At 43.2% G+C, this 20,396-nt stretch overlaps 1 protein-coding gene across 6 annotated transcripts in view; it reads right to left on the bottom strand.

Annotated features, from left to right (window-relative positions):
* LOC115154110 (glutamate receptor 4) overlaps nucleotides 1-20,396 on the bottom strand; it is a 202,776-nt gene that overhangs the window by 48,298 nt on the left and 134,082 nt on the right. For all 6 annotated transcript variants that reach the window (XM_029699999.1, XM_029700003.1, XM_029700000.1 and 3 more), the window contains exons 4-7: nucleotides 7,557-7,741; nucleotides 5,679-5,732; nucleotides 4,838-4,996; nucleotides 866-1,033 (exon numbers count right to left, since the gene is read on the bottom strand). In XM_029699999.1, the coding sequence (XP_029555859.1) occupies nucleotides 866-1,033; nucleotides 4,838-4,996; nucleotides 5,679-5,732; nucleotides 7,557-7,741 (566 nt within the window). The remainder of the gene's footprint in view (nucleotides 1-865; nucleotides 1,034-4,837; nucleotides 4,997-5,678; nucleotides 5,733-7,556; nucleotides 7,742-20,396) is intronic.

Here is a 20,396-nt window from a genome sequence, read left to right as displayed (position 1 = left end):
AAAAAAGTTAATGTATGTTCAAACTGCTCTCCTGTGAAGTAGTGACGCACGACATATGCCTATTTTCCTGAAATGAGTCACATATGGTGATCAAATGTTCTATGAATTAAATATAAATTACATGTGTCCTTTAATCACTTTCAAATGCGAATTTCCATTAAATCTCTAGAGAAACATAATGGCGATATTTTCCTATCTGCTTTCTTCTGTTTTATGGAGCTACAAATTTGCATGCTGAGAATGTTGTGGTAATATTAGGTAAAACAATAACAAAATATAACATTTTCTAAATGTTCTGAGGACCTCAAAGAGAAGTTAAATGTATATTAGTCGAATATCATGGAATATTATGTTAAAACTTTGCTATGCTTCAAACATGCTATGAACGTCATAAATACAGACTTTTTGGAAAATTGTGGAACATTGTGGTAATGTTCTGTGCAACCTATATGAATATCAAAATAATGTTGTTGCAACATCCCAGACAACTCCCATAACTTAATTAAATGTTCTGGGACCCTTTAAAGAACATAGACCAGGTGTTCTGTCAACATGCTTACAACATAGGAATGTCCTGTGCAACCCAACATTGTATGAATGTCATCACAACTTAGCATATTTTCTGTTTTGGGAACCTATCTCTTGTAATGTACCCACACTGTTCTCACAACCCAATTAATCTAATGAACCTAATGAAACACTCTGGGAACCTTTAAATAACAGAATGTTATATAAAACCCTAACTAGAACTTGATGGGAATCTTAGCTAATGTTCTGGGAATGTTCCCGGTTTGCCGGGGAGTTGGCAGAAATGATTGTAGTTATTTCATGAACCGAAATGTCTTTGAGGTGCAGTGGTAGATACCTGTTTGAGGGTGCGTTCCATGTCGATGCCCTGGTTCCATGGGGCGGCGGGGTTGGCCAGACAGTCCCCAGCGTTCCCCCTGCGAGAGATGTCCACTTTCTGCCTACGCAGGTTCCTAAAGGCCTCCGCCATCACCATCACGCCGTCGTAGGTCAGAGCCGACGTGTACTGGGGAACAGGAGTGAAGCGTCAGGTGTGTGTGGTGGAGGGACGGGGTGTGTGTGGTGGAGGGACGGGGTGTGTGTGCTCGACCATGTGACTATGAAAAGAGACAAAGTTTTCTGCGTGTGTGTTCAGTATACATAGTCTGGGTACTAGACGTTTTAGTTAACATTCTACTCCTCTTTGGGAAATGACAGGAGTGGCAAGAAGTAAAATGTAATAGCTGAACAGAGACAGTAACCAGGCTACTGTATACTGGCCATTAAAAATATACTTTTCAAAATGCCTGTAATGCAGCAAGGTACATTGTGTTATTGTGACTATCTCTCTCGCCATGTGATGCCAAATTCATTAGCAATCACCTAAAAATAACCCTGTCTTAAAGTAATCGTTTAGAGAAAAAGAGAGATTTGGTAATGCGTTACAGATAAAGGCAGTAACAGTGTAGCCAATCACATCAGCTTGTCATGGCTCATATCAGGATCAGTTTGGCCAGGACCAGGCCGAGCATAAACAATCAGTGTGCTGCTGACAGACACAGTCGATGGTGTGTTAGAAAGAGAGAGGCGAAAAGGGGTCTGAGTGTTTAGTCTACTGTAGCACAGAGTGGCCTGGAATCAGTTATCCAACGGGGGAGAGTTCATTTAACTCTCACTCTAGCCAGGGAAAATCCTTATTGCTGAGTTAATTTAACGTTCAACTCTGGCCAGGGAAAATCCTTATTGGTGAGTTAATTTAACCTTCACTCTGGCCTGGGAAAATCCTTATTGGAGAGTTCATTTAACATTCACTCTGGCCTGGGAAAATCCTTATTGGAGAGTTAATTTAACCTTCACTCTGGCCTGGGAAAATCCTTATTGGAGAGTTCATTTAACGTTCAACTCTGGCCTGGGAAAATCCTTATTGGAGAGTTCATTTAAGGTTCAACTCTGGCCAGGGAAAATTCTTATTGGAGAGTTCATTTAACATTTAACTCTGGCCTGGGAAAATCCTTATTGGAGAGTTCATTTAACGTTCAACTCTGGCCAGGGAAAATCCTTATTGGAGAGTTCATTTAACATTCAACTCTGGCCTGGGAAAATCCTTATTGGAGAGTTCATTTAACGTTCAACTCTGGCCAGGGAAAATCCTTATTGGAGAGTTAATTTAACATTCAACTCTGGCCTGGGAAAATCCTTATTGGAGAGTTCATTTAACCTTCACTCTGGCCTGGGAAAATCCTTATTAGAGAGTTCATTTAATCTTCACTCTGGCCTGGGAAAATCCTTCTCATTAACCCCGCTCTCCTTCCAACCTTGCTCATTTCAGCTCTCTGTGGGGGCCACGGTGTGTGTGTGTGTGTGTGTGTGTGTGTGTTTGGACCACCAACCCTGTGCCATTAGTGGACAAGCTGCCTACACCAACAAGGGTCAAGGGGGGCAATAAACAGTTTGATAACCAACGCTGATGCCACCCGCTCCCTGGGCACGAAGGCTGGCACAAACTGGTACATGCTTGGCATTGATAAGAGTCTGGGCACTTAAATAGAAGAGGGACAGTCCTGCCAAGGAGTTATGAATGGGGAGAGGAGGGTGTTGTAGCTGTTTTGACCAGGGGTGTCAAACTCATTTTGCCCTGGGGGTCGCATTCGGTCTGTACACAGGCAAGAAACTATATGAATGTAGGTCCATTATAATTTCTACACAGTTTCGATTTGGTTTTAGTTATTTTAAAGTATAATGAGTTCGTCCCCCACCACTCACAATTTTTTGTTGTTGTATTTATTTATTTTTTACTCAAACCACCCGCAGGCCAAGTTCCATAATTCAAGTCATAACCAACCTACAAATCACAACACATCCAAAGTGTGGTAATAATGAAATACTGCCTTGGTTCTTGGACCTGGGAAGGTGCTATCTAGAACCTAAAAGAGTTCTTCGGCCGTCACCATAGGAGAACCCTTTGAAGAACCCTTTTTGGTTCCAGGATAGAAACTTTTCGAGTTCGAGGTACAACCATATTGGGTTCTATGTAGAACCCTTTCCACAACGGCTTCTACATGGCTCCCAAAAGAGTTCTAACTGGAACCAAAAATAGTTCTACCTGGAACCAAAAAGGGTTCTCCTATGGGAACAGCTGAATAACCATTTTGGATAGTTTATTCACTATATAGTGCACTACATTTGACCAGAACTCTCCACGGGCCGTATGTCCCTGATCTAGACTGTGACCAGAACACAGTTGGGCTCCACTAATTACAAAATAAAAAAACTATGGATGGTGCTACTGTACACTAGAGGGGCTGTTTGGTAGGGATAACATTGGAATGCTTTTACCAATTTCACTTTAGATTCTGATGTTTATCCACGTTTCTCCAAAGATCAAATTTCAAAGTTGCTCCAACTATCAAATTTCAAAGTGTTTTTGACACCCTTGATTGATTCGTCCTGCTCAAGACAGTACATTTTCTTGAAACGTCACATTTTCAAAGTTTAAGGTTTTGGATAGGGTTAAAACATTACATTTAGGCATGGCTAAGTTAAGGGATAGGATAAAAAAATAAAATGAGTATCTACCACTGGGGTAGAACACGAGACCTTCAGATCCGGAGTCATGGGATTACGCCCATTCACCACCCCTTTCCACAATGTAAAACCCAAGCCTAGTGGCCGGTTTGCCCCTAGTGGCCGGTTTTGAAGGCATTTCCCGACGACCTCAGGACATAGACAGATGTTCAATTTTGAAGTCAATCTTGAGTAATCTGCATGGATATTGGAGCATAAACACAAGCATACAGACACACTGCGTGTCGTGGCACAGCAGTATAGCTTAAATCAGTCAGTCCGTCACATTCTCGCAGCTAGGGCCAATGGCCCCCAGGGTGGACCAACAACAGTGCTGATGATGATGCCCCCTCCCTCCCTCCACTCGCTCTCTCTCCCTCCATCACTCCCTCCCTCCCCTCCCTCCTCCCAAATGCATCTCAGATCAGCCCTCAGAGTCATGAGCACTGATGTGTCCGGGTGGAGGGTGACTGGTGGTCACAGAACCCCTTAAAGGGAGAGTTCATAATATTTTCAACTTCTTTTTGATGTTTCATCCAAACCATTTTAAGTTCCTTAGCTGGTTAATTAGCAACGTCCAGAATCTTCTGACTAGAATTTTTAGAGCATGGGTCCAGTGCATTCAAGTGCAGCAGGACAGCTAAAATGCACCAGTTCTCATGGCCCCTAGCAAGAGTGGAGCTCCCTCAGGTATTGGGCTACACTATTCCAATACTAAGAAAGTCCACAGGTGTGAGACAAAGAGGAGATTGTGACACAATCCCATAGCCTGAACCTCTCCACGAGACTGCACCACAGTTAGCAGGTACTGTAAGGTATTCTAAGTGTGTGTGTGTGTGTGTGTGTGTGTGTGTGTGTGTGTGTGTGTGTGTGTGTGTGTGTGTGTGTGTGTGTGTGTGTGTGTGTGTGTGTGTGTGTGTGTGTGTGTGTGTGTGTGTATCTCCCAGCCCTAGCTGGGAGATAGCAGGCTAACCCACACCTCTGCAGTTGGTCCTGTAGAATCCTAAAGTCACCTTCCCATGCATCAGACCAGACTGACCAGAGTCTAAAGCAATCCTACTCAGTCAGTCAGTCAGTCAGCCAGCCAGCCAGTCAGCCAGCCAGTCAGCCAGTCATCTACTGAAGAATTGTATTGACTCGGGCTCAGCTCTGTTAAATCCTCCATGGGTTCTATCCCCCATGCCTTAGAGGAGAGATAGAGGAGAGAAGACCTTACTCCAGGCATGGTGTACCAGCTGAGAGGACTTAATCCCAGTCAGGGTGTTACCTTCGGGGGGCTGTCGGAGCCCGGGTACTCCCTCTGGTCCAGCTTGTTCCAGCGCTGCATCAGCTTGATGACCATGGGGTTGCTGAAGTCCACTAGCTGGAAGCCCGACACATTGGCCCCGCCATGCATGAAGCGCTCGAGGTTGATGTCCTTAAAACCCTGGGAGGTGGGGGGGGGGGGGGTTAGGGACAGATGGAGGTAGGCAGAGGGCAGAGATCAAGAGAGAGAGAGAGAGAGAGAGAGAAAGATATTAATGGAGAGAAGTAAGGAGAATGAGCAAGGCATGCAAAAAGTAGATAGTAAGGGAGAGAAATAAACAGAGGGGGAGAGAGAGAGAGGAAGAGAGAGGGAGTGGGAAAGTGGCAAAGGGAGAGAGAAAGAGAGGCAGAACACTATGTTATACCGCAACAAAAAAGGACACCAGAGAGTTCTTTCCCCTAGCCTTTTCTGAGAGCTGGGATCACCGGCTGAGCCTGAATTCTGTCGACGCCCTGCTTCTGCAGCAGAGGGCTGGTAAGAAGGATTGTGCCAACAGTAATCTCTCCCAGCCCAGTGCTCTGATGCCTCCAGTACTGTCACACACACACACACAGTCACTCACATGCACACACATTCACGCATGCACACACACACAACCACTCACACACACACTGAGCTGTCCTGTTCTGGACATCATTAATACACTGTCACCGTGGAAATGGGCTGAATACTAAATACATAGACGTGAAGAGAGAGAGAGAGAGAGAGAGAGAGAGAGAGAGAGAGAGAGAGAGAGAGAGAGAGAGAGAGAGAGAGAGAGAAGAATGGTGTAGTCAAGACATGCCAGGATTTTTTTCCTCACCAAGTTAGCCATGATGTAATGGTAGCCTTTGACATGTTTTCCGACACTGACAATCTGCGAGAGAAGGGAGGGAGAAGCGTTAGAGAAACATTAAGTCAACCCGACTGGAAAGGGACAAACGTTCAACAAACGTTGAGTGAACCCGACTGGATTAGCATTAGCAAGCTTAATTGGCTGTCAGTTGAATGACACCCCAGTGTGTGCGGCTTGGCATCGCGTCAACATTGTCTTTCATGGGGAGAAATCAGACCTGCAGGCTGTCTAAACAAATGAGTAGGCATCCGGCATCCGGATGAGTGCCACACGAGGAGATAGTGTCTGTCTGTCTGTCTGAGGCCAGGTAGTAGGGAATATGAAAATGCTCCTGGCATGGAGAGAGAGACAGAGAATGTTCATTGATTCATTGAACACAAGCAGATCTCAAGTAGCTAAACAGACATTGAACTGAAGACAGCTGCTAAACCCTAACCCTAAACTTGGATGGATTACTTTTACCTTAACCACAACCCTAACCTAACCCCTAACCCTTACCTCAACACTTTTTAATGTCAACTTCAATGGGGTAACGTCAGAGTTGGGATATCCCAAGGATCCCGGATAGGGGCGACCCTGTTGCTTATGTCACCCTGTAGTATGACTTGGCTTATAGATGATTTGTGAGGTACAGTATCTATGTAGTGATGATGAAGACTTTCTAAATGTTCTGTAAAGCATTCATTGTTGTTTGTTTAAAGTTGTAGCCTAATGTGTTTGAATGCATTGCTAACAAATACAATCTGTTTACACTAGCAGTGCTCCATTCTCCAAAAATGCTAGCCAGATTTTTCTGGACATTGCTAAATGACCAGGTAATGAAACAAAAAATGGTTTAGAAACAATAACACTGGAGGGAAGTTGAAAATAAGCTCTGCTAAAGAAAAGTGAATTTACCCTTAAAATTGGGACCATGCAAAAAACAACAAGTTTTTACCACTGCATCCCTGGTGAACATGAGATACTTCTGAATAACAATGTGTACTTTAGATATGACCTGCTTATTAAGATTAAGTTGTGCTGAAGCCTACTGAGATACAATGGGTCCTGTTAGAGGTGAGCCCGGCTCACACACAAGCACACCACACACACATACTGACTCGCACACACTCACATAAACACTGAGTCGTTAGCACAGTGACAGATGCCTGAGCTGAGATTTGCTTAATAATTGAAACGTGAGATAGAGATACTGGTTGCCTGGGGGATGACGGAAGAGTACACTATGAAACAGAGAAGGGGGTTATTCGGTTTGTAACTCTGACTACATATAGGCAACTGAGTGGCGCCAGAAGCTATTCAAACATTCTACAATTTGACCTAATAGACTGAATATACCTAAACCTGAATGATTATGTAAAATATGACACAATTGTGTTCGGTACAATATGGACCATCTCAGATTGTACCACAAAATATTAATGAATCATGTTTGCAGCTAATTAATTCAACTTAATTCAAATAAGCACTCTAGAACTGTAAAATCCACTGCAGGTCTCAAATTAAAATGAAAGAAAATGTCTCCTCTAGTCATTTGCTTTACCAAATGGTGCTGTCACCTGTTTTAGACTGTATAGATGAATTGATTGATTGATTGATTGACCTACTCCAGTATGTTGGTGAGCCTCTTGAACTCCCTAACTGCCTTAACTACCTTCCTTCCTTCCTTCCTTCCTTCCTTCCTTCCTTCCTTCCTTTCTTTCTTTCTTTCTTTCTTTCTTTCTTTCTTTCTTTCTTTCTTTCTTTCTTTCTTTCTTTCTTTCTGCCTGCCTGCCTGCCTGCCTGCCTGCCTGCCTGCCTGCCTGCCTGCCTGCCTGCCATGACTGATTGGCTGACTGATCTCACCTGCTCCAGCATGTTGGTGAGTCTCTCCGCCTCCAGGTCGATGACAAACTTCTTCTCCTGCCGTCGGTCCAGGTCCTCCAGGAGGCGCCGGTAGGCAGCGTCGTCGAAGCTCTCCACGCAGATGGCGCTCACCTGCCAGCTGTTCTGGCCCGCCTTCTCCATGATGGCCTGCAGTATGGCGTACCCTGAGGGACGAGGCCAACCACCAATCAGATCACAGAATTTCATTCCAATAAGGTATTTAGCTACATAGTGACAATGAATTAATATTTTACTGCAGTGGACTAAATCAGGGTAACACATCAGGTTTCTTGGTAGTCTTAAACAAATCTACTTTGAAACAGAAGTATACACCTCACACAGACGGTTATGGGCTTAAAAAAAAATAAGACACCTGTACCATGTCACATATAGAGTTGAAATGTATTCCATTTTGAGTTTGCATCCCAATATTACACTTTGTATACATCACAGAAGACTGAAATATAACAAAATCATTTGACATAAAAACACAGGATTTTCTAAGGGTTTTTAGAATTTTTTTTTATTAACTATGAAATTATGAAAAATATTAATAACATTACACCCATGAGGCCACTAGGTAATTTGACTGCAGGAAAAGGTAACAACATTTGCATATTGAATGTACAACAGTCAGATGTATTGCACCATCACATCTGCGCTACATTCATTTACAGTGCTGGTCCCCAAATCAGCATTAAAGTACATTTACAAAAGGTTATAAGGAATAAGAGGTTATAAACATTTTGGACCCATTACGAGCATCTGCTTTTAGTCTTAAAGCACCGTATTGCTGGAACAAAATTCTAAATACACTGAACAAAAATATAAACGCAACATGCAATAATTTCAAAATTCTTTCTGAGTTACAGTTCATACAAGGCAAGCAGTCAATTGAAATAAATTCATTAGTCCCTAATCTACAGATTTCACATGACATTACAGATAAGTAAAAAACAAAAGTAGGGGCGTGGATCAAAAAAACAGTCAGTATCTGGTGTGACCACCATTTGCCTCATGCAGTATGACACATCTCCTTCACATAGAGTTGATCAGGCTGTTGACTGTGGCCTGTGGAATGTTGTCCCACTCCACTTCAATGGCTGTGTGAAGTTGCTGGATATTGGCGGGAAGTGGAACATGTTGATCCAGAGCATCCCAAACATGCTCAATAGGTGACATGTCTGGTGAGTATGCAGGCCATGGAAGAACTGAGACATTTTCAGCTTTCAGGAATTGTGTACAGATCCTTGCTACATGGGGCTGTGCATTATCATGCTGAAACATGAGGTGATGGTGGCGGAAGAATGGCACGACAATGGGCCTCAGTATCTCATCACGGTATCTCTGTGCATTCAAATTGCCATTAATAAAATGCAATTGTGTTCGTTGTCCATAACTTATGCCTTGCCATACCATACCCCCACCACCACTATGGGACGCCATACACCCTGTCTGCCATCTGCCCGGTACAGTTAAAACCAGGATTCATCTGTGAAGAACACACCTCCAGTGTGCCAGTGGCCATTGAAGGTGAGCATTTGCCCACTGAAGTCGGTTACGACACCGAACTGCAGTCAGGTCAAGACCCTGGTGAGGATGTCCAGTACGCGGATGAGCTACCCTGAGTCGTTTTCTGACAGTTTGTGCAGAAATTCTTCAGTTGTGCAAACCCACAGCTTCATCAGCTGTCCAGGTGGCTGGTCTCAGACAATCCTGTTGGTGAAAAAGCCAGATGTGGTGGTCTTGGGCTGGCGTGGTTACATGTGGTCTGCGGTTGAGAGGCCAGTTAGACATACTGACGTTGGAGGCGGCTTATGGTAGAGAAATTAACATTCAACATTAACATTCTCTGGCAACAGCTCTGGTGGACATTCCTGCAGTCAACATGCCAACTGCACACTCCTTCAAAACTTGAGACATCTGTGGCGTTGTGTTGTGTGACAAAACCGCATATTTTAGAGTGGCCTTTTATTTTTCCCAACATAAGGTGGAATGATCATGCTGTTTAATCATCTTATTGGTAGGTGGATGGATTATCTTGGCAAAAGACAAATGCTCACTAACAGGGATGTAAACAAATTTCTGCACTAAATTTGAGAGAAATAAGTATTTTGTGCGTATAGAAAGTGCCTTTCAGCTCATGAAACATGGGACCAACACTTTACATGTTGCGTTTATATTTTTGTTCAGTATACATTTCATCTTAATGTGCTGGTGCCATTCGGGCAGTTTAGAGTATTGATTGGGGACTTATTTGTGGAGGAACTGTTTTTCTAGGTGATTTGTGATGCTTCCCATGACTGGGTTTTTGTATTTCTACATATATTTTGTGTTTAATATGTATGTTTGTGCTGTATTGTGTAGGCCATATTTGAAAAATAAACCTAGGTCTCAATTATGTCTTCCCTGGTAAAAAGTGCAACATTGTAATTCCAGCACGGAGTGGGTCTCATATTAGGATTCTGCACTTATAATCTGCCCTCCTTTCAGGGTTAGGGTCAATTCAGTCAGATTAAGTACTACTGATATCATAAAACTGAAGCCACAATCTAAAAACCATGGCTTCACAAAAACAACAAGCATGTGCTCCCACAAGAAACCCTGCATCCAAGAATAACTTTTTATCTGTGTTGAATTCAGAGTTCTAACCCTTTGCTACTACGTCAATACTTCATACTAGTCCCACAACAAACCCGCTGTTTTTGAGTAGATGGCGTAGTCTCTTTGATGAGAGACTGGTAGAGTGGGAGGAACCACATGGTGTCTAGAGGGGGAACTCTGGGCTGCTGGGACCAGACGAGGCCTTGTGTACATAGAGGAATGATAGAGGGGTAAGAGGAAGTCAGGGGAGCCCCGCCCTGCGTCTCCTGTCTCCTCTCTCCTCTCCAACAGGAACAGATGTCCCACTTAAACGGCCCCTCCTGGTGGCCATCACAAGCTGGCAACCTTTCTCCCTCTGCTCCCAATTAGTAGATTAACCTGTGCTCGAGTATCCACGTCTGGCAACTCAACCCCCCTTTTTTCACTCTCTCTCTCTGTGCACCCTATTAGAGTCTGTCTGTCTGTCTGTCTGTCTGTCTGTCTGTCTGTCTGTCTGTCTGTCTGTCTGTCTGTCTGTCTGTCTGTCTGTCTGTCTGTCTGTCTGTCTGTCTGTCTGTCTGTCTGTCTGTCTGTCTGTCTGTCTGTCTGTCTGTCTGTCTGTCTGTCTGTCTGTCTGTCTTTGCCAGGAGGACAAGAAGGATGGTATGTCACACACTGCCACTGCTTCAGCTTCAACACACTCCCGTCAGGGCTGGGACTACCTGGATATGTCCAATAAGAAATGCACATTTTTGTTTTCCTTTCAGAGGGCTGCCATGCTTCTAGCTCTTAGGAAACTTTGCAGTGTTTTGTTTTTGTATGTATTATTTCTTATATTATTGTAATTACATACAGCAGGGAAGAACTATTGGATATCAGAGCGGCGGTAACTCACCAGCACTACCAGCATTACGACCAGGAATACAACTTTCCCAAAGCAACTCCTTTGTTCAAACCCCCCAGGGCAATTGAACTGATTCCAGAGGCCGACCCAAAACACCACCGGAGGAGGAAAGGTACTCAGAGAGGTCTTCTAGTCCGACTTAGGAGGCGCGCAAACCACTCACCGCTTCCGAGTATATTACTGACTAATGTTCAGTCTCTGGATAATAAAGTTGACGAGCTCAGGGCGAGGGTTTCTTTCCAGAGAGACATCAGGGATTGTAACAAACAAGGCTTTCTCGTGATATACTGTCTGAGTCGGTCCAGCGAGTTGGGTTCTCAGTTCATTGCGCAGACAGGAATAAATATGTCTCAGTTTCATGATTAACGACTCATGGTGTAATTGTAACAAAATACAGGAACTCAAGTACTTTTGTTCACCCAACCTAGAATACGTCACAATCAAATGCCGACCATATTATCTATCAAGAGAATACTCTTCGGTTATAGTCACAGCCGTGTACAGTTGAAGTCGGAAGTTTACATACACTTAGGTTGGAGTTATTAAAACTCATTTTTCAACCACTCCACAAATTTCTTGTTAACAAAATATAGTTTTGGCAAGTCGGTTAGGACATCTACTTTGTGCATGACACAAGTAATTTTTCCAACAATTGTTAACAGACAGATTATTTCATTTATAATTCACTGTATCACAATTCCAGTGGGTCAGAAGTTTACATACACTAAGTTGACTGTGTCTTTAAACAGTTTGGAACATTCCAGAAAATTATGTCATGGCTTTAGAAGCTTCTGTTAGTCTAATTGACATAATTTGAGTCAATTGGAGGTGTACCTGTGGATGTATTTCAAGGCCTACCTTCAAACTCAGTGCCTCTTTGCTTGACATCATGGGAAAGTCAAAAGAAATCAGCCAAGACCTCAGAAAAAAATTGTAGACTCAGAAAAAAAAGCCAGACTACTGTTTGCAAATGCACATGGGGACAAAGATCGTACTTTTTGGAGAAATGACTTCTGGTCTGATGAAACAAAAATAGAGCTGTTTGGCCATAATGACCATCGTTATGTTTGGAGGAAAAAGGAGGAGGCTTGCAAGCTGAAGAACACCATCCCAACCGTGAAGCACGGGGGTGGCAGCATCATGTTGTGGGGGTGCTTTGCTGCAGCAGGGACAGGTGCACTTCCACAAAATTGATGGCATCATGAGGATGGAAAATTATGTGGATATATTGAAGCAACATCATTCAGGAAGTTAAAGCTTGGTCAAAAATGAGTCCAAATGGACAATGACCTCAAGCATACTTCCAAAGTTGTGGCAAAATGGCTGAAGGACAAAAAAGTCAAGGTATTGGAATGGCCATCGCAAAGCCCTGACATCAATCCCATAGAAAAGTTTAGGGCAGAACTGAAAAAGCGTGTGCGAGCAAGGAGGCCTACATACCTGACTCAGTTACACCAGCTATGTCAGGAGGAATTGGCCAAAATTCACCCAACTTATTGTGGGAAGCTTGTGGAAGGCTACCCGAAACATTTCACCCAAGTTAAACAATTTAAAGGCAATGCTACCAAATACTAATTGGGTGTATGTAAACTTCTGACCCACTGTAATGTGATGAAAGAAATAAAAGCTGAAATAAATCATTCTCTCTACTATTATTCTGACATTTCACATTCTTAAAATAAAGTGGTGATCCTAACTGACCTAAATTAGGGAATTTTTACTAGGATTAAATGTCAGGAATTGTGAAAAACTGAGTTTAAATGTATTTGGCTAAGGTGTATGTAAACTTCTGACTTCAACTGTAAATGGCAGCATTCGCACAAAACTGAAAGTGCGAACCACTGCATTTAACCATGGCAAAGTGACTGGGAATATGGCCGAATACAAAAAGTGTAGTTATTCTCTCCGCAAGGCAATCAAACAGGCAAGACATCAGTATAGAGACAAAGTGGTCGCAATTCAACGGCTCAGACATGAGACGTATGTGGCAGGGTCTACAGACAATCACGGACTACAAAAGGAAAACAACCACACATCGCGGACACCGACATCTCACTTCTGAACAAGCTAAACACCTTCTTTGCCCGCTTTGAGGATAAAACAGTGCCACCGACACGGCCCGCTACCAAGGACTATGGGATCTCCTTCTCCGTAGCCGACGTGAGTAAGACATTTAAGTGTGTTACAGGGAGGAGGTGAGGGCTCTGGGAGTGTGATACCAGGAAAACAACCTCTCACTCAATGTCAACAAAACAAAGGAGATGATTGTGGACTTCAGGAAACAGTGGAGGGAGCACCCCCCCTATCCACATCGACGGGACCGCAGTGGAGAAGGTGGATAGTTCCTCGGCGTACACTTAACTGACAAACTGAAATGGTCCACCCACACAGACAGTGTGGTGAAGAAGGCGCAACAGCACCTCTTCAACCTCAGGAGGCTGAAGAAATTTGGCTTGGCACCTAAAACCCTTACAAACTTTTACAGATGCACAATTGAGAGCATCCTGTCGGGCTGTATCACCGCCTGGTATGGCAACTGCAGCGCCCGCAACAGCATGGCTCTCCAGGGGGTGTGGTGTGCCCAATGCATCACCGGGGGCAAACTACCTGCCCTCCAGGACACCTACAGCACCCGATGTCACAACCTGTTCACCCCGCTATCATTCAGAAGGCGAGGTCAGTACAGTTGCATCAAAGCTGGGACCGAGAAACTGAAAAACAGCTTCTATCTCAAGGCCATCAGACTGTTAAACAACCATCACTAGCACATTTGTGGCTGCTGTCCTATATACATAGACTTGAAATCACTGGCCACTTTAATACATGGAACACTAGTCACTTTAATAAAGTTTACATATTTTATATTACTCATCTCACATGTATATACTGTATTCTATACTATTCTACTGTATCTTAGTCTATGCCGCTCTGACATTGCTCATCCAAATATTTACATATTCTTAATTCCATTCCTTTACTGGGTGTCGAGGTAATTGGGGAGGGAGGGAGCAATGCAAATAGAATGGCTACCCAGACTATTTGCATTGCCCCCCCCCTCTCTGGATCGCTGCTGCTACTCTCTGTTATTATCTATGCATAGTCACTTTAATAACTCTACCTACATGTACATATTACCTCACTTACCTCAACACCGGTACCCCCTGTATATTTTAGGTATCTTTTTAAACCTGCATTGTTGGTTTAGGGCTTGTAAGTAAGCATTTCACTGTAAGGTCTACACCTGTTGTATTCGGCGCATGTGACAAATACAATTTGATACTTAGATTTTTGTGTATATGTTGTGAAATTGTTAGATATTACTTGTTAGATATTACTGCACTGTCGAAGCTGGAAACACAAGCATTTCGCTACACCCCCAATAACATCTGCTAAACACGTGTATGTGACCAACAAAATGTGATTTGATTTGATTTGAGATATATTTTCTGCTGAAATCCTTGGACATTTTAAAGACTTTCCAATAGTGACTTTTTAAATTCCACCCCTGGCTTGTGTTCAATAGTAACCTGAACACCCATCCACATCACGCTGCCAAAAGGCTATGCCCACTAGCGTTTCTTTCCATAATGAATATATGGAGTGATCAATAGAGCAGAGGAATTAAATTCAGGATTAGTCATCAGGCAAGTTCATTAGGGCACATAAAAAAACGTTTAAAACCTCTTGCAACAGAAAATAAAAATGAACATTCATTATTTGTCAGGTCCATTGTAGGTAGTCCCTCCCGGTTTCAGTCCGTTTTCTCCATTTGGTGCATTATAAGTATGAACCTGGTGATAACAAGCACACGACGACAATTCTGCAACGATACTAGTTTTGTGCTTTGTATATGTCCTATAGTCTATAAGCAAACAGGCTATGGTCCTATAGTATATAGACAGATCTAATAACTAGTTGGCTAGTGGCCCATCTATCCATATGGCTGTGATTACAGTGTTTCAGTCAGAGAGCCAGGTGCAGCTTCTCTCTTCATGTCAGTGACATCACTGTAATTACACACTGGAGATGAAAGCAAAGCCCATTATGAGCCCTGTGAACAACTGACCTAAGTGCAGCCATTAAGGCGCATACAGTATAGATGATGCACAAAAACACACACACATACACGTGCATGAATGAACACACACATGCATGTACACGCATGCACAAACAAAAACACACACACACAAGCCCTACCCACACACACGTGGTGCGACCTACGGCAGACACCTAACAGCCACAGCAGCAAAAGTAATTCCTTTCTATGTAACGTAACAAAATCCTATCGTGTTCTATTCGCAATCACAGGCAATCCACCTATACCAGCCCCACAAGCCCCACCAACCAGAGACGAGTGCTACGGCCAGTTTGCCTTTCTTTCCGCCTACCCGTCACTGATTACCAGCTGATAAATCTGTAGCCTGGAGCTGTGTGTGGAGCATCAGCCAGCCACAATCAGCATCAGTGTCAGAGCAATAGCTGCCTGCCTGTCTGCACCACAGAACAGCACAGAGTACAGAGAGTCTGTGTGAGTGTGTGTGTGTGTGTGTGTGTGTGTGTGTGTGTGTGTGTGTGTGTGTGAGAGAGAGAGAGAGAGAGAGAGACTAAGCAAATGTCAAATTGCCTTTTTACCAAATTACCATACAGCAGACCACGTATTCACCCTGCACACCCTAATTGAAAAAAAAGGCAAAGTCTACTCATGCTTTGTTGATTTCTATTTGGCATGAGGGTCTGCTATACAAATGGATAGAAAGTGTTGTTGGGGTAAAAACATACAACATTATAAAATCCATGTACACAAACAACAAGTGTGCGGTTAAAATTGGCAAAAACAAACACATTTCTTTCCACAGGGATGTGGGGTGAGACAGGGATGCAGCTTAAGCCCCATCCTCTTCAACATATATATATATCAACAAATTGGCGAGGGCAGTAGAACAGCCTGCAGCACCCGGCCTCACCCTACTAGAATCTGAAGTCAATTGTCTACTGTTTGCTGATGATCTGGTGCTTCTGTCCCCAACCAAGGAGGGCCTACCGCAGCACCTAGATATTCTGCACAGATTTGTTCAGACTTGGGCCCTGACAGTAAATCTCAGTAAGACAAAAATAATGGTGTTCCAAAAAAGGTCCAGTTGCCAGGACCACAAATACAAATTCCATCTAGACACCGTTACCCAAGAGCACACAAAAAACTATACATACCTCGGCCTAAACATCAGCGCCACAGGTAACTTCCACAAACCTGTAAACGATCTGAGAGACAAGGCAAGAAGGGTCTTCTATTTCATCAAAAGTAACATAAAAGTCGACATACCCATTAGGATCTGGCTAAAAATACTTGAATAAGTTATAGAACGCATTGCCCTTTATGGTTGTGAGGTCTGGGATCTGCTCACCAACCAAGAATTCACAAAATGGGACAAACACCAAATTGAGACTCTGCATGCAGAACTCTGCAAACACATCCTCTGTGTACAATGTAAAAGACCATATAATGCATGTAGAGCAGAATTAGGCCAATACCCGCTAATGATCAAAATCCAGAAAAGAGCCTACAAAAACTCTACAACCACGTAAAAGGAAGCGATTCCCAAACCTTTCATAACAAAGCCATCGCCTACAGAGAGAGTCCTTTAAGCAAGCTGGTCCTGGGGCTCTGTTCACAAACACAAACAGACCCGACAGAGCGCCAGGACAGCAACACAATTAGACCCAACCAAATCATGAGAAAACAAAAAATAAGTACTTGACACATTGGAAATAATTTACAAAAAAACAGAGCAAACTAGAATGCTATTTGGCCCTAAACAGAGAGTACACAGTGGCAGAATACCTGACCACTGTGACTGACCCAAACTTAAGGAAAGCTTTGACTATGTACAGACTTAGTGAGCATAGCTTTGCTATTGAGAAAGGCCACCGTCGGCAGACCTGGGTCTCAAGAGAAGACAGGCTATGTGCACACTGCCCACAAAATGAGGTGGAAACTGAAATGCATTTCCTAACCTCCTGCCAAATGTATGACCATATTAGAGACACATAATTCCCTCAGATTACACAGACCCATAAAGAATTCGAAAACAAATCCAATTTTGATAAAGTGCCATATCTATTGTGTGAAATACCACAGTGTGCAATCACAGCAGCATGATTTGTGACCTGTTGCCACAAGAAAAGGGTAAACAGTGAAGAACAAACACCATTGTAAATAAAACTTATATTTATGTTTATTTATTTTCCCTTTTGTACTTCAACTATTTGCACATGATTACAACACTGTATATAGACATAATATGACATTGGAAATGTCTTTATTATTTTGGAACTTTTGTGAGTGTAATGTTTAGTGTTAATACTTTATTGTTCATTTCACTTTTGTTTATTATCTATTTCACTTGCTTCGGCAATGTAAACATATGTTTCCCATGCCAATAAAGCCCCTTAAATTGATATTGGAATTGAAAGAGAGAGCAACAGAGAGAGAGAGTGTGTATGTGTGTATGAAAGAGAGAGACAGAGAGAAAAAGAGAGAGAGAGAAAGAGAGAGAGAAAGAGACAGTGTCTGTGTGAGTCTGTGTGTGTGTGAGAGTGAGAACAAGAGAGAGAGAGAGAAAAGAGACAGACAGAAAGCGAGAGAGAGAGATACAGTGTGTGTGTGTGTGTGTGTGTGTGTGTGTGTGTGTGTGTGTGTGTGTGTGTGTGTGTGTGTGTGTGTGTGTGTGTGTGAGAGAGAGAGAGAGTGTGTGTATATGTGTATGTGTGTGAGGGTGAGCGAGAGACACACACAGAGAGAGAGTGTGTGTGTGTGTGTATATATGTATGTGAGAGAGAGAGAGAGAGAGAGAGAGTGTGTGAGTGTCTGTATATATATATGTATGTGAGAGAGAGAGAGAGAGAGAGAGAGAGAGTGTGTGTGAGAGTCTGTATATATATGTATGTGTGAGAGAGAGAGAGAGAGAGAGATGCTTACCAAGAAACATTACAGGAGTTGCATTTTGTTAAGATTAATTAGCATAATTTAAATGTGATTTCTGTCATTCTGAACACCGTGGGTGCAGGGGCGGTTCTGGGGGGGGAGGGGGGGTTAGCGGGGGGGCAGCGGGGGCCAGTGAAACTGTGACAACAATTTTGGACCCCCTTGTGGCCCCCCTAAATGTGGAGTATGAAATAATTTTTACATAACTCATTTTTGCTATCGTTCTTTTTTTACATCCGTTATTAGACAGCGGCAACGCGGAACACTAATGATTATGAACATGGTCTTTTGCCTGCTAATGCCTGCAATGCAGTGAAGAAAACAATATGACAACAATAACGTCTAATGTAACTGGCCCCTCTAACAGTACAACTGGCCCCAGCTTGGCCCCGCCAGTTGAAATGGTCTAGAACCGCCACTGCGTGGGTGGATGCCCTAAACAAGCTTGGAAAATTCCAGAAAACGATGTCAAGGCTTTAGAAGCTTCTGAAAGGCTAATTGACATAATTTGAGTCAATTAGAGGTGTACATGTGGATGTATTTCAAGGCCTACCTTCAAACTCAGTGCCTCTGCTTGACATCATGGGAAAATCAAAAGAAATCAGCCAAGACCTCAGAAAAAAAATTATAGACCTCCACAAGTCTGGTTCATCCTTGGGAGATATTTTCCAAACGGCTGAAGGTACCACGTTTATCTGTACAAACAATAGTACGCAAGTATAAACACCATGGGACCACGCAGCAGTCATACCGCTCAGGAAGGAGACGCATTCGGTCTCCTAGAGATGAATGTACTTTGTTGCGAAAAGTGCAAATCAATCCCAGAACAACAGCAAAGGACCTTGTGAAGATGCTGGAGGAAACGGGTACAAAAGTATCTATATCCACAGTAAAACGAGTCCTGTATCGACATAACCTGAAAGGCCGCTCAGCAAGGAAGAAGCCACTGCTCCAAAACCGCCATAAAAATGCCAGACTACGGTTTGCAACTGCACATTAGGGACAAAGATTGTACTTTTTGGAGAAATGTCCTCTGGTCTGATGAAACAAAAATAGAACTGTTTTGCCATAATGACCATCGTTATGTTTGGAGGAAAAAGGGGGAGTCTTGCAAGTAGAAGAACACCATGCCAACCGTGAAGCACGGGGGTGGGAGTATCATGTTGTGGGGGTGTTTTGCTGCAGGAGGGCCTGGTGCACTTCACAAAATAGATGGAATCATGTGGATATATTGAAGCAACATCATTTTACATTTACATTTAAGTCATTTAGCAGACGCTCTTATACAGAGCGACTTACAGTAGTGAATGCAAACATTTCAATATTTTTTTTCTTTTCGTACTGGTCCCCCATGGGAATTGAACCCACAACCCTGGCGGTGCAAACACCATGCTCTACCAACTGAGCCACACGGGACTCAAGACATCAGACATCAATCAGGAAGTTAAAGTTTGGTATCAAATGGGTCTTCCAAATGGACATGATCCCAAGCATACTTCCAAAGTTGTTGCAAAATGGCTTAAGGACAACAAAGTCAAGGTATTGGAATGGCCATCACAAAGCCCTGACCTCAATCTTATAGAAAATTTGTGGGCAGAACTGAAAAAGCGTGTGCGAGCAAGGAGGCCTACAAACCTGACTCAGTTACACCAGCTATAACGAGGAATGGGCGAAAATTCATCCAACTTATTGTGGGAAGCTTGTGGAAGGCTACCTGAAATGTTTGACCAAAGTTAAACAATTTAAAGGCAATGCTACCAAATACTAATTGAGTGTATGCAAACTTCTGACCCACTGGGAATGTGATGAAAGAAATAAAAGCTGAAATAAATCATTCTCTCTACTATATTTCTGACAATTCACATTCTGAAAAATGAAGTGGTGGTCCTAACTGACCTAAGACGGGGAATGTTTACTAGGATTAAATGTCAGAAATGGTGAAAAACTGAGTTTAAATGTATTTGGCTAAGGTGTATGTAAACTTCCGACTTCAACTGTAGGTCCGTTAAACTTCTCAAATGGCCGGTAGATTTAAATCTTCCCTGGCGGGCACGCCCACACGCACACACACACACACACACACGCACACACACACACACACACAGCAAACCTTGGCAGGCTATTATATCTCTTGTGTGCTCCATGCAAGACCATCTCAGACTGCCCTGCTCATTGACTGAGCTCGTTCATGCGTGGGCTGATACTCTAGTCAATACTGTGTGTGTGTGTAAAAACTGGCAAACACACACACGCACACAGCCAAAGTGCTGCCTGCCTGCGTCCTGACACACATTCACTAGAACACAGTTTAAAGCTCTAGCTTTAACCACCCACATATTGTAAGGTTTGC

The sequence above is a fragment of the Salmo trutta genome, chromosome 19, assembly GCF_901001165.1.
Source record: "Salmo trutta chromosome 19, fSalTru1.1, whole genome shotgun sequence".
NCBI lineage: Eukaryota > Metazoa > Chordata > Actinopteri > Salmoniformes > Salmonidae > Salmo > Salmo trutta.
The sequence above is the reverse complement of the archived record's forward strand: the minus strand, read 5'-3'. Positions and strand labels throughout refer to the sequence as shown.